This window comes from Calidris pugnax, unplaced genomic scaffold, assembly GCF_001431845.1.
Source record: "Calidris pugnax isolate Ruff unplaced genomic scaffold, ASM143184v1 scaffold45, whole genome shotgun sequence".
Classification (NCBI taxonomy): Eukaryota; Metazoa; Chordata; class Aves; order Charadriiformes; family Scolopacidae; genus Calidris; species Calidris pugnax.
The window spans coordinates 1,627,443-1,642,826 of NW_015090764.1; the positions used below are offsets into that span (position 1 = coordinate 1,627,443).

The window sequence follows — 15,384 nt, forward strand, 5'->3', positions numbered from 1 at the left end:
GTTGAAGTTTTGCTCGAAGGCAGCAGTGCAAATAAAAACAATGCCTTAGAAATGCAAGTAGCTTAAAAAAAAAGATGTGATCCTCGAACACGTGTACTTTTCATCCACACTCTAGGGATCCTCATCACACGCCCCTGCTGAATGGCTGGAGAATAATTGGAATCCTGAAAAAAACCCACCCTTTAATCTTTAAGTAGATCAATCAAATTAATAAAGGCACTCTAATATTTGTTTACCAAATGCATGAGTGAAGCAAATGAGAAGGTCATCCTGTAATTTGCAGTGAGAAACCACAAGGCTGTGCATAAAATTGCCTTGTAACAAAATCCTTTAAAAGATAAAATTAACCTTTCCAGGCACATGCCTCTGAGCTAGAATCCTTCTCTCTCCTTAATTGGCGCTTCTGCATCATCTGGGATGCGCGGCGGCGAGACCAGGGGAGGAAGGAATGGGTTCCACATCGTCCAGTGACCCAGGAGGAGAAGCAAAACAGAAAGGGAGGATTTTGAGAGCTATGGGAGCCCCTGTCTCCCAGACAACTTCAGAGGTACCGTGTGTGTGTAGGAAAAGTCATTATTCACAGCTCCTGATATGTTTTAAGTTTATCTGGACCACTGCAGCTCAGAGAACGTGTGGCCAAGCTTTGGAGTTCAAGGTAATCCCTGTAATCTTCCAAGGAAAAGCATTTTAAGAACTAAATTTTAATCCACTTGCTTAAATCATGAGAGGGTCCCGCTGGCTGTTTAGATTGTTACCACCAACAACGCTGGAGTTCAAACAGAGGAACGAATCCCCGTCCATCAACCTCCTCTGCCAAGCAGTAAAATATCAAATGTACAGATTTCATCTTACGATGGGCTTCGTGCAACACGGGACATCACCAAAAATACCCGTTCGCCACCGCTGTTGGTACTGGAGAGGTTTAAATTGTGTAAAAGGTGTGTAAAAAGGAACTATTAATCTGTAATACCTATTTCGCAGGGAATGACAGGGAGCTGAAGGTGGCTATTTCAAGCAGACACCACGTACTCTGGGCCTGACTTATAAATGAGCGCTAATTGGGGAGCCAAAAAATCATTAGTGGCCATAGTTGCATTGGAAGAAAGGAGCCACAAATTAAAATGTTCAGTGAAAACATAACCGAGGTAACGATCTCCTTATTGATGCTTGACACGATGGACTGATACTGGGTTAAAGAGGTGTCTAATGAGTTCAAGGGATCCATTACACGAGGCAACACCAAGTACCTACAGACGGATGATTCCCCAAAAATATGAGTTTTACACTTAAAGAAAGTTATTCTGCACATCGCATTTCCTGCAACACATGCACCAAAAAAAGTGCAAGGTATTTAATGGCAAAGTGATTTTTTTTTTTGGCCTTCTCATTGTGCGTATTCTGTACCTGGCCCCAATTTGCCCTGCTTTTTCCCCAGTTCCTTTGCAGACCCTTCCCATGGGATGCTCCTTCTCTTAAAGGCCACCCCTCAGACAGTCCCTCACCATCCCTCCCTGAACCCTCCCCCAGGTCTGCAGAAAGCTCTCAGGCTCCTACCTGTCCAGTCAGAGCAACGGAGCCTTTTCTGGCAGTTCTATTCAGAGGAGGAAAAGCTATTTTGTCTGTAGCAGGAACCAAAACAAACTCAGGCATTTCCAAATGCAGAGAGAAAGGGAAACAGCTGAGTTATTCCTGCGTTGTGCAGTCCTACATCGTGAGCATGAAAACTAATTGCAGGGATATTACAAAGACAAGATACGTCCACACTATTCCAGCTTCATAAAATGGCTTATTTAAATTTTACTATATTTCCCTCGTTGGAGAGGCCCACAGACACCCAGGATATCATCTAAATCATTAAGACACTAAGTAAGATAACATCCCGCTTGCACATAAATGGAAGTTTTCACACAGGGAGCACTGAAGTGGATATCACAAATAAGCACATTTCCATTTTGCAAGAGAAAAATACAAACTGTAAAGTCAGAACACCCCATGAAGTCATTTTACATGTAATTATGATTTTATTTTTTTATTTTAGTAAAAGCATAGCTGATTTTGGTCTTACCGTTAAAGCAGCAAGTGACATGAAGCTTATTAGGTTGTTCCACACTTTATCAATGTCCTTCAGCAGCTGCTGGAGCTTCTCACTGCAAACGGCGGTTGCTTTGATACCCAGCTCCACTCTCTTTGTCACCCTGTAGACCTCAACAACCCCTGTTGATACGAAACCAGTGCAGGCAAAGATCAAACTAAAAATATCATTTTGAAAAGAGTGATTATACATTACTACTTTTCAGAAGAGAAGTTTCAATGTAAGGGACGTGGTAAATTAACACATACCCAGTAAATATTCCATGTATTACTGCTTTTCAGAGGAGAAGTTTCAATGTAAGGGACATAAATTAACACATACCCAGTAAATATTCCATGCCTTGAGCAGACTGGATAACTTCAGTGCAAACGGATGAACTACTTATTCCATTTAAGGTGTCATTTGCTTTCTTTATGACCTGGTGGAAATGAATTTCATAAAATTACGGCGTTATCTACCTTAAAATAATCATTACGAACAAGATTGTCCCCAGAAGAAAATATTATACAAAAAAGGAGGCAAATTAAGTAAGAAATAATCGCCATACTCCATCACATGTTTTTATAAATTCATGCTGTAACTAGAAGTAGATCGGGGGAAAATATGAACATTTAAAACCTTAACTTATTCCCCCAAATATTTTCATTACCAAAATAATGGTTTTTTAGAGTATGAAGGCATTGCTATCTAGTTTAACAATAGCATTCAGTTTTGGCTGTCTAATACTCAAATGCAAAGAAGAAATTTTAAGGAAAACTCATCTGTCTGTGAAAGGTCTGACACCCATTACCAGAAAATTACCAGCCTCTCCACACAGCACGTTAAAAAAGTTCATTTCTCAAAAAGTGCAGAAAAGCCAACTGGTATCAATGCCCTGAACAACACCGAAAGCACGGGAACACCACATTATATAGTTAGCTTGAAAATTTAGGCAAAAGCCAAACTAAATCAGAAGTGACAGGGAGATTAGCAGAGGATCTTAAAGCGAGGAGGTGACACTCCTGCTGTGTGACAGCTTTTGGTTTAAAAACTGTAATCCACGGGCTGAGTCACACCCTTTCTGTGCCTGTATGGTCCTAAACACTGAATGAGGTGGTTCCTACAGGACAGAGGAGGTTTCAGAGCCCAGACACTTACTTGCAGGGCGCTCTCCAAGCATCTCTGCCATTCATAGGCGTACCTCTCGCTTTCCTGTGTGAATGAAAAGGACACTCTGAAGCTTGGTCCAACCCTCATATCCCTTTCTCCTATTACAACAGACATACCATAAGCTTCTAAGAGACTTTTAACATACCTATTCCTAATTTTTGCCTTCCCTTTCTCCTATTACAACAGACATACAGTAAGCTTCTAAGAGACTATTTGCAGATTAGTTTTAAACTTTTAACATACCTATTCCTAATTTTTGCCCCACTCTTTACATATTCTCTTTGCACCTGAACTCTAAAATTTGATTTCTGGGAGTTAGAACCAGTTTCTAAAGGAAGAACATCCATGAACAGGTAAAAAGTTTGCCTTGTGCACACCTACTCCTGACACATTTGTTACAGCTCTGCTGTTCTAGAAATGGGGATTAACAGAATTTAATCCGAGTCCTTTCACCATGTATTCTGAAGATGAGCAAGAGAAATAACTAGCACACAGCCAAAAAAACGTTAAGCCATTTCCAAAAGCCAACGGTCTCAGTGCCAAAACTGGGATTAGATTTAAGTCGTAAATAATTTCCAGTTACAAGCTTGGTCTGCAAGGCCAAGTGATTCTGTCTGACTTTCAGACAACACCATTTTTTTCCCCCCACTTCACGAGACTTTAAAGACAGGAGAGAAGAAACCTCCTTTATGAGCAGCTTCCCATCAAAACATCTAGATGCCATCTTAGAATCACACCCGAAATTCAAATAGCTGAAGTCCTGAAGATCTGGGATACAGAACACCCCTCATATCACACCGATGGAAGTCACTGCCAATTTACTTGTATTCCAGACATTTCCTTACCTCAACTTCCCCAGTCAAGTCTTTGTATTTGTCCCTGATGACGGGCAAGGCCGGCTTCTCGCTGAGAGTATTTGAACGATCCCTAAATGGCTGTTCCAAAACGGGTAAAGGTGAAGAGCGACTTATTTCTCGGTCTCCCAGGCTTAAGCTCCTTTTATGAGACCCTACAAAGTTAGGATACAAACAAGTTAGCCTTTTACTCATGAAGGCATGGACTATTTAAAATTAATAAAGTAGTAGCAGGGGATGCACTGCTACTCCAGCAGACCAAAGCCTTTTATTTACTCGGTGACTGGTGTGAATTTCCCCAGTTCCTCAATTCTTACTATTTTTTTGACACAAAAAATTTTTCTTCTTCTAGAAAAAGACCTGCTCCAAATGCAATAGAAGTCAATGAGAAGATTCAGCTTGTTTCCAGCAGCCTTTAGAACAATCCTCATTGGATAATTCATAAGTTAATTAGAAAAATTAGCCTTTGATAGGCACATGGATTATGGGCTCCCTCCACCCTGAGGGGACTTACCTTGAACAGACAAGTCAAAAGTAGCCAGTTCGCTCTTGATCATTTCTTCACTAGATTTCACCTTGCCTTGGGAAGTCGCCACCAAGAAGTCAAACTTGCTGATTTTTGGCTTTTCACTTTGGAATTCTCCAAAGTCATCTGTGGACTCTCTTTGCAGCTCAGAAGAGATACCACTAGCAAGGAAATCTGCCTCTTGGTTCGTGTCAGCTGCTGCCGCCGCATCCTGTGCTTCTGCTGAAGGTCTTGCAAAATCACCGAAGTCGCCGATGTCATCGTCACTCGGGCCGCTGGATATTGGTCCAGAGTCTTTAAAGTTTGCAAAGGCTGCAAAGGAAACATCCTGTAAAGCATCCTCGCTGGAAAAGGTTGTCACTTTGGAAACTGTTGTCATGGTAATGTTTTCTGAACTGCCAAACAAGGTCTCCTTCTTCTGAAGAACAGAAGTTGCCGCAGAGGACCCGCTTCCTGAAGACTGGACAAAGGAGGAGAGCTTCTTGCCCGGATGAATGTCTTCTTTGTCGGACCAGTCATAGCTTGCCAGGCTGCTGACTGCAGACCCACTGTTGTAGCTTCCAAATGGGGCGCATTTTAAGTCATCTATATCTGAGAAAAACAAACCCTTACAATTAGAAGCTGAAGCTCAAACATTTATCTCTGTACAGCGTGTAAAAACAGTAGCAACTTGCTGAGAGCCTTAAAGAACTGCAAGAACACACACACTGAATTGTTGCTTCAATGAGGCTTCAACTAGAGATTGCAAAAAAAAAAAAAAAAAAATCTGAAAAACACCCAAGCATTTAATACAGAAATTTCTCCATTTAATAAATGTAAGCCTTGACCTTTGAATATTGTCTTGTATTTTAAGCTGAAAGTCACCATCCCACTAGGGGTAGTGAAGAAACACTAGAAATAAAATAAAATAAATGTTTCTAGACAGTGGAGCCTGCAGAGATCACCGGTTCAGTTTCCTGATGGTGGCTGCAGAACCTGCAATCAAAATGTAAACACGAGCAACTCAAACATCACGTTATTTCATCTTATCAAAACCAACCACACAGAAGACTGGGCGAACTTTTCCATTCCCTCCGATAAAAGTATTAATACATTTTAATTTCAGGCTCTGATACAAATAATGTAATAAAAAACGTGCTGCAAGGATTTTTAAAACCCTAGAAGTCCTGTTGAAGCTCATGGCAGTTTCTGCGGTGCCGCTCGGCCGACTCTTCAAACTTACACCTTCCAGGAATGACACCAACGTTGCGAAGATGGTGGGTTTAGCTTACAACAAATTATATATTTGATTAAATATAGAGAAAACCCAATCGTTTTGCAGAAAGCTCCAAATATTTCTACTCACCTGGCAATTCTAGGGGCCAAAAGGTTCTCCTCACTGCCATCAGCAGGCACGAGATAGAGCCCGGTTGCCTACGTTAGAGCCAGCGACGGAGCCCACACAGCGACCGGGGGCTTCGTCCACTACTCCTTCAACTCATCTCTCACGTTAGTCTAGACTGAGATTGATCCACAGCGAAGGCACAGAGAGCCAGGGGCTGGGCAGTTTTCATTAAAGCATTAAAAAAAAAAAAAAAAAAAGGCAAGCCCTAGTGTACTACGTTTGGCATTTGTTTTCCAGCATTAAGGACTGTCAGTTTGGATCAGACGTTCAGCTGCTGCTCAGTGCCCAGGGTCAAACGGTCTCGAGGTAAAGCAAACCCAAACCAGGAAATATATTCTCTTTGCGTGGTTTTAGCTGAGATTCTTCTGATAAACATCATGGTCCGAACTGGCTGGCACCCAGTAGCAGCAGCTCGGGTTTAATAGAGCCGGGGTGGGAACAAGCTGACTTTCCAGCTGCCCTCTTTATTCAACCCGGCCACCCCAGCCCCAGGATTAAGCCATATGAACAAAACATTTCTGCCTTCATTTATTCATTTTACTGGAAGGGGAGAGCAGGCTCCCCTTCAGGCTGCTTTCCAGGCATGACCCATATACATAGCTAATTAAAAAGTCTAACAAATATACAAAATAATGTTAGAGTGTAATGGCTACAACAATAAAGGCCCCCTTGCTGTGGGTCAGCGAGGCTCGGTGTGTCATCTACTGGACCTTCCCAAGGGATGGGTCCGTGACAGCATCTCACTGGCAAACCCCAGCACCTCGCACACAGACAGCAAGACTTCCAAGTGCCATCCCAATATTAAATTTGTGGAGCAAGCAGTTTATGGAAGGGTAAACAGAGGAGAGATCAAATCACCCGCTGATGGCAAAACTGAAGAGAAAGAAGGCTCCGGGGTGAAAAGGAGCTGACTTGCAAGGGATTGGTAATTTATCATGAGAAACCACACCTTGTGCTCTCAAATACAGGGTTTTGTTTAAAGAAGTTCAATGAAAGCTTCACTAGCGTTAAAGAGTGCCAGAATAACCTCCAAAATGCTAGCCAACTGTAATTAATCCTGGGATCTTGAAAACACCACCGCGGACTGGGCAACCTCTTTTTTTTCCAATTTGTGTTGACTCCAAACCCCAGCAAAGATTTAAGCAGCACTATTGTTTCGGGCTTCACCAGGAAATGAAAAGGAAGAGCGATGATCCGACTACGAAGCTCTGCACAACCTATTGTGAATGATTTATTTGATAACTGGCAAGAGCTGAAGCTGAAAACACATCCTAAAGGCCTGGGTCAGCGTGGTCCCCCCTGGTCAGGTCCTGGCTCGGGGACAGGCAGACCCAGCAGCTGCGGTGGGAACCCTCATCTGCCATCAATGGGCCCCGGCAGGGGGGGCAGACCAGCATTTTAATTATTCACAAACTAAGATTCAAGATTCCCTAGGTGAATTCAGGCAGACCCGAAACCCATCCGCACCGGTGTAAGAGCTGAGATGAAATGTCATCCTTCAATTCTATACCTTTTATTTATCTGGAGAGTTATGAAAGGATTACTGCGGTGAATAAACTTTCCTAAGAGTATTATACTACAGGAAAAACACTGTGTTCAGAGACAGTGTCTGCAGCTAAAGCAGGTCTAAAGCCATTTACTGAATCATAGGATGATCTAGGTTGGAAGGGATCTCTCAGATCATTGAGTCCAAGATTTGAGAAGTCTGAAAAATATTGAGAAGTCTGAAAAATATTGAGAATATTAGGAATAAGAATGTACGTGCAACTGCCCATAATCCGAGTTAAACTAGCCTCTGTAAGAATTTTTATGCTATTGCAAAACCCCCAACATTTTGCTGTTCCATGCACTGCGCTTCGTAGGATCTTGTACCAGGAGTTAGTTGTTTTTGCATAAAGGAAGTAAAATCATAACCTTTGTCACAGCTACGGCACAACCAAAGGCTGATCTCAGCTCTTACCACATCTGCTGCTTAACAAAACCAGGATTTTTCCCCCCCCAACAGGTAGCAGAGCAACTCGCCACAGACTAATAAGCAAAAAAGCAGTTTAGATGTGAAAAGCCCTTCTTAGTTGACCCTGAAGAACTGGTCATGATGTGGGTATCTTTATTACTAGCAAAAAGATTGTTTTATTAAGCAGTGTTAAGAACTGCTCCTCCAACAGCCTTCTTTCTTAAAGACCACAGATACATTTAGTGAATAAAAAAGCTCTAGTTAAAATGCTGCAGCTCCAGCCTGTGGTGTAATAAAAGCTTCATTTTCCTGGTATGGCCATTCAAAATTTTAAAAGATTCATGTGCTTTGAAAAGATTCAGATCCAGTAATATTTTTTTCAAAGCAAGAGATGATTAAGTGGGGAAAAAACATGAATTGCTTCTAACTCAGCACCACACTTGGGGAAGACAGATGCTATGGAGCTACTGCCATTCCTCCTGGAGGAAATTTTCAGCAAGAACTGAATCTGAATGGATGAGAAGCAGCAAATTCTATCAAAAAAAAAGAGCAAAAACTAAATCAATTCAAAATTCTACGCAAATGCTTTTTTTGTAAGGTTAAAAGTGATCAAATTCTATCAAAAAAAAATGAGCAAAGACTAAATCAATTCAAAATTCTATGCAAATGCTTTTTTTGTAAGGTTAAAAGTGATTTCTCAGTTACCATTTTTTGGAGAGCATACAGGAAATTCCCTGCCAAAGCAGGGCAAATCTTAAAGTGATCCTGCGTTAGGAATCCTACCACAAGAGATTCATCAACAGATTTCAGTGAAATGTATCGTCATAAACCAGCATTCCTTAGTAATCTCAGTTGCAGTTCTGTGGTGTCTTTCAGAAACAACACAGCAGAGCTGAGTTTAGCTTTGTTATAAAAATCCAAAAGCTCCTATTCCCAATGGAGTTAAAGCCACGTGTCATTGGCACCGTCAGCTTTGCCCTGGTGAGCCCAGGAAACACCCCCAGGTTGAATCCACTTGGATATAGACTCTCGGATGGCTTAAAGATGGGGGCAGGGTGCATCTGTAAAAATCAGATCATTCAAATATCACGTAACCACTTTTTCCCCTTAAAAATATTTTCTAGTGAACAGATCGCTTAACGATGGGGGCAGGGTGCATCTGTAAAAAATCAGATCCATTCAAATATCACATAACCACATTTTTTTCCCCTTAAAAATATTTTCTAGTGAACCAAGAATGGAAAGAGTGATGTTCACAGTGTCACACTGGAGGGCAGTAACTTTCCGAAAGCTTTAGAAACCAAACCCAATTTGTTCCAATTTCTTCCAAAGCAAAAGGTTTAAAATATTTACCTATTTATTTCCCATCCAATTTGAACTACCAAAGCCACAGTCCAATCTGCTCCTCACCTGGGGACAGCCACGGTGCTGCTGGTGAGGCAGAGCAATAGCTGCCAGGGAGCCTACAGAACCCTGACAGGGGGGGAAATACAGTTAAAACACTGTTTCCCAACGTTATCTCATCTACGGAGAAACTTGACAACCTTCGTTTGAGCCAACTATAACAATTTATTTCAGCTACCAAAGATTAAGTTATGGCTGGAGGCAATTTACAAGCTGGAGCCTTCAATGTCAACAGTTTAATCATTTAAGGAAAACCCTTGACAGCGTTAGTGATATTCTAAAGAAAACTGAAAAATACAATTCAGAAGATATTTAGTGATTTTAACCAATGTAGGAGACTTTCAAGTTTTTATATTTCAGTTTATATTAAGTTCTGATGAATAAATATAACTCCTGTGTCATTTTTTCATTGTTGGGGTGGTGCAGGTGGTACCTGGTTCTGTTCCTGATGGAACAGCATCAACCCCAGAGCTCTTACACTGGGAGCATCTCCACCAGCAGAGACTGGACGGGGAGAGGCACCCCCTCCTACCCCCTCCTACCCCTTCCAGGGGGGCTTCACCCAATAAAAGGTGGAAACTGGAAGAATACAGAGTCTCAAATGTACTGCTGCTACCTGTCTCATGGCTATCAGCAATCAGAAAAATTCAAAGCTCATTTCTCAGCCAGTGAAGCCTGGGACAGGGTTAGTGATAAGGGAGTTACTCCAATTTACTTTGCCCAAAGAATGGCAGCACCCAGCACAGCCACGGTGGAAACCATCAGGAACACTGACTGTAAGGTAAATTAAAATGAAGGAAAAAGGAGAGAAGAGCCTTTATACCCTGCAAAATTAAAGAATCTGCTAATTGTTTTTTAATTATAATGATAAATAACGTTTCACAGCAGAATAAAGCCCCCCTGAGTGTGCACTGGCAGCGGCTCCGTCTCTGCGCTCGGAAAACACACACCCTCTGCCATCAGAGGCCTTCACCGGATAAATAGGGGGTGTTAAACTCTTCTGTTTGCGGAATTTTACTAAATGAGAGCAAGTGAGTGACTCTGACTGTCAAGTCTGGACAAAAATGTAATAAAGTAGAGAGTCATGAGCATTACTCTTCCTCCTGCAGGTATGATTAACTGAGCAAATACTAATAGCACAAGCCCTGCAGAATTAAGTCTCTCAGGTTTACATTCAAGCCTTCCCTTTAAAAAGCTTTAGGGCTAAGCATAACCCACTGCTTCTCCAGAATGAAAGGGGGGTGGTCTGGTTTTTTTCTTCCCTTTTTTGTTTTTTTTTTTCCTTCCCTGTTTTTCCTTCCCTTAAGTCTCTCAAGATTGCGGTAAAGAAGAGTAAACACATTCTGGTGTCTGGTCTGGTTTTTGCTCCTGCAGCAAAGAACTACAGAAACCCAGTTTGGGCCAGCATACTGCTGTAACTTTATTCCACATCTTATTTATTTTTAGCTTCTTACCTTGTCTACCAATTTGACGTTAATCCCTGACTGTTCGTGGCTCAGGATTTGGTGGAATTCGAAGTGACATAATTATGTGACGTGTTTGAAAGCTTCAATATTTAGTGAGCCAGGAGTTCCCAAACAGAAAAACCAGGGTCCTTCACTGCCTAACTCACTTTAGATTAGCTAAATAAATATCAGAATGTTGTTTAATGGGCTCCTACTCATAAAGGCCTGGATAGTGGCACATTTTCCAGTGGGTCCCCTTCCCAATGGCACACCATAACCCTGGCTGGCAGCAGGGAAACCCAGACCAGGAGACAACGGGACAGAGAAAACCTGATTTCTGTCTTCAGTCCAAACCACCACCATCCCCTCAAAACCAACTCACAGCAACAACCCTGCCCTCCACACATCTTCTTAATACCACCCCTCTCAAAAATCACGCTTTTTGAAAAAATTATGACACGTAAAGTTGCAGAAAGTGCACAGGGAGCGAGGTCAAAGCGCTGGAAAGGAGAAAGCAGCTCACCCACACCAGAGGCACCCGCCAGCTTAAGGGGATACTATAACTTTAAACTTTGTATTTTTTCAGGAAAAACAAAAAAAAAAGAGAGATGCATTGCTGGTTTGCAACAAATCACACACATCCCCACGTTTTCAAAATATGCCAAGATAATATTTATTAACACAGCAGGACTTACAGATCACAAAAGATAGTGATACATAGGAGCTCGTAAGGGCGTTATCAGAATAAAGCATGCAGGTCAATACTTGCAGAAGAGAGATATCAAAGCAGATCTGAGAAGGCACATTCACACAGGAAATGTTTAGTTGAAATTAGACATTAGAAAAGCAGCAAAAAACCTGAAGTTGGTTAAAATATACAGAGATCTCCATATAATGCCAAAGGAAAAAAAAAAGGTACTTTACAGATTTGCAAGTGCAGCAAATGGATAACCCTTTGAGAATACCCGGGCGAGGGTACGCTCTCGCTGCAACGTTTGGCAGGACACACAACAGATTAGGTCCATGTAACATGACTAGGTGCTACTTAAAATGTTTTAATTTTGGAGTAAAACGTAAATTTGGGTTAAAAGAAGCAGCCTGGTTGAAACTAACAGCATGCAGCCAGTGCTCAAAGGGTTATACGAAGTAAATGCAAGAGAAATCAGGCAACATTAGTATAATCTACCTTCCACAGAAAGAATTATAGCAAAGTTTAAAGAGACAGTATCCCCTTTGGAGAGAGCAAAACTCGAAACCTTTCTTCCCTCAGAGACCAAAGTCTATTTTATGGGAAGCAACTCAACAATTTCTTTCCAATCCCCAGTGTAAGCAACCTACCTGCCCATACCTGGAAGCTACGCAAGGTGAAATCTCAATAGCCAAAGGATAAAAACCTCCGTATGGGTATGTCAGAAAAAGTCAAATCATTGATCAGCACCTCTGTCCTGCTGCTGTTTCACTGGAGATGGTACATGGTGCGTGCAAACATACGGCTCCCCGGGACTGGCCTCCCATTTCTCAGCAGCGAGGACGGCAAAGGGATACTGTCCCTTTGGGACATTAGATTTACAGAGCAAAGAAGATTAAGAGGGGGGAAAAAAATATGTATCTATCTGCTTTTTAACTTATGTAAACTGGAAGGGAAAAATATATATCTGCTTTTTAACTTATGTAAACTGGAAGAAAAAAAAAAAAGGACCCAAACATCAACAGTTCATAGCTTGAAATGCATCAAACGTACAGAAGGGAACACATGAGCACAAAGTACTCGTAACAGAGCGTCCAGAGCACGCTCCGCTACGAGATCCAAACAGAGCTAAACGGAGTAAAACTCTCCCTGTGGAAAAACACCTAGCTTGGCACCATAGGAGAATACAGACTTGTTTAAGTTTAATAAAAATAGCTTCTAATTAATACTTCAGAGTTCAAAAGTTTAGCAACAAGCATATGATCGGCTAACCCCTTTAAACAAACCAAAAAAAGTCTTTCCTGCCACAAATGGCAATTATTAATCACTGATTTCTGTGGCAAAAGCTCACATCCTGTAGAAGAGCTACATAAGTCAAACTACCACCAAAAGAGGCTAGAAAAATATTAGGAAAAAGTGCTTTCAAAACCAAAGTAAACATTCAAGAATACACTGTAGGTGCTACGTTTTTGAAAGCCCACTCAACTTGGAGTTTTACCAAGCAGTAATATGAAAATTAAATGTCTTTGCTAATAAATTATTCCTGATATTTTGTACCCTGTTATAGAGTATCTTCCATGTCAAAGTTGCCAACTCAGTCTTCTCCCCTACTTAAAAATACCATATAATGCAAAATTACAGTACTGTGTATTTTCTCTGCCCGTATCTGCAAAACTGGAAGAAATATTTCATATGGAAATAACCAATTCTTGCAGTAACAGCTTTTACATTTACAGTTTGTACGCTCCCCCCCCCATTCAGAAAAGCCTTTGACTGCGTTAATACTTGTCGCTCGACCACAGTAATGGTTCCTGTATTATTGAAGGCCACAGAGCATTGAACTACGTCTTATCTTCTTATGTACATATGAAAAGAAAAAGCAGGACACTTGGGAAGTCTGGTTTATGATATGTGATCAGATCGGAGATGGTCAATTCACTCTCTCAGGACTACTTTCATAAAGGGAAATTAAAGAAGATGAAAAGGATAAAGTAGAAGTCCCAGGGTTTTAAATTTAGGTCCAAGAGTTGCCAATTACCAGACTAGCATTTACAGGCCCTCTGCAATTATTCCAGTGAGGGTTTTAACTCTAAAAAGTGAATGCACTACTTCTTGCTTGCAGTCCTGCACAATGCTGGTTACACAGATTAAGCCCCACCGTTAACGGGAATATACTAGTGTTGTTGATTAGACAGCTTTTCATTAACAGCACAAATTAGTGTTCTGCCTACCCTTTTAGAAGCGCAGAGCGGGTTAAGTCCTCAAGCCAAATGCATTGTTGAAACCAAGAGATTAAAGTGAGACTCTGCCATTCACCTCGCTAATATAAATGGAATGACATTGTTTGCATTAGAAAAATTTTCCACTGGAATCCCTTAAGTGACAATAGCTGACAGGTACCAGTAAGATGATGTTGTCAAGTCTCAAAAACAAACTGGCGTGGAGTTCAAACTGTACAATCTATTTATCTAAGACAAAAAAACAAACACGGCCCCACTAAGGGGCTGTTGGCTAGCGGCTGCACAGATTTAGGAGTCTTCCACTAGTGAAAGACTAGTGCATAATACTGTAATTTAGCACACAGAAGGACATGGAAACCCATCACCTACGTTACCAGAGCAATCTAACCAGTTCCTCACCTGCTGCTGGTGGATGCTGGCCACTAACTGTTGGCAAATCCAAAGAGCTATCAGACATGACATGCTTAAGATCTCCTCCCACATCAGCCAGTTTCATGTCAAACTGAACAGACAACGCGTCTTCAGAATCCTCCTTCCCGACGCTGCTGCCACCGATGGAAGGCAGATCCAGAGACTTCACCGAAGCAGAGTCTTCTTTGGCCTGCTTGAAAGCTGCCACTTTGTCCACCAGGGACTTATCCACGCTGTTGCAGGTGGAAGAGAACTTGTTAGAGTGAAAGTCGGCAAAATCATCGTCGCTCTTTACCGAAGAAAGCGCGTTGTCCTTCGCCTCCTCAAAGCCTGTTCCAGAGCCTTCCAGAGAAAGCTGCTTGAAGATGTCGTACTTGGTGGGGGTAGCAGGGGCAGCAGAGCTCTGCCCGCTCTTCGCCGCGCCGCCAGCAGCCGAGCCAGCCTGAGGAACGGCCTCCAGCTTCAGCGCGTTGTATTTGTCATCTGGTTTTTGTTCGGAAAATCCACTGCTATTGTTGAAAGCCATAAAATCTGCAAAGTCATCTTGTCCAGCAGCTGATGCGCAATTAGAAAATTCCCCAAAAAGGTTGAACTCTCCAAACTCATCAGCTAAGCTGGAGCTTTTGCCAGGGGCTGGTTGGGCGGTGGTAGATGGAAGGGGTGGTGGGGGAAAGGAGCCCGATTTTGCTGTATTAAACGCAGGTGGAAAGGATGGCTGCTTGTTTTCTCCAGTAGAGGAAAAGAGATCCAAGTCTGCTAGATTCAAAGAGGTCTTTGCTTGTGTTTGCTGTTTTGACTGAACGGGCAGAGAAGGGAAGGACGTAGGGAAGGTTTTGTCTTTTGTAGGTGGCTCTAAGGGTGAGATACTGTCAGCGGTTTTAAAATCTGTGAAACCATCATCGGTTCCTGCAGGCTTGAATTCAGCAAGGTTATCTCCTGAGAATACAAACAAGGAAAAAACAATAAGAAGACACTGCAGTGACAACAAATACATCATACCCACACCATGCAAGCACGCAAATTATTTCATGCAATGTCAGAAGGTTTTATGCAAACTATTTAAATTAAGACCTCAGGATGCATGGAGAACTGCAAACTCAACTTCTACAAACCACACGAGTTTCAAGGTCAGCGATTCTAATATTCATTCCAGCAAACATTTAAGTCTTTCAAATAACCTCAAAGTCATATTAAATTCCCTTTGCACTGAGTTAATATGAAAACACACCGTGACCAG

General features: G+C 41.9%; 1 protein-coding gene across 6 annotated transcripts in view; it reads right to left on the reverse strand.

The window, feature by feature from the left end:
* Positions 1 to 15,384, reverse strand: part of SYNRG (synergin, gamma) — a 39,145-nt gene that overhangs the window by 6,189 nt on the left and 17,572 nt on the right. For all 6 annotated transcript variants that reach the window (XR_001414045.1, XM_014961536.1, XM_014961465.1 and 3 more), the window contains 6 exons: positions 14,136 to 15,083; positions 4,610 to 5,212; positions 4,087 to 4,250; positions 3,230 to 3,283; positions 2,414 to 2,510; positions 2,066 to 2,214 (listed from right to left, as the gene is read on the reverse strand). Coding sequence is in view for 5 of the 6 variants with exons in the window: in XM_014961536.1 (XP_014817022.1) it covers positions 2,066 to 2,214; positions 2,414 to 2,510; positions 3,230 to 3,283; positions 4,087 to 4,250; positions 4,610 to 5,212; positions 14,136 to 15,083 (2,015 nt within the window). In the remaining variant the exon portion in view is untranslated. The remainder of the gene's footprint in view (positions 1 to 2,065; positions 2,215 to 2,413; positions 2,511 to 3,229; positions 3,284 to 4,086; positions 4,251 to 4,609; positions 5,213 to 14,135; positions 15,084 to 15,384) is intronic.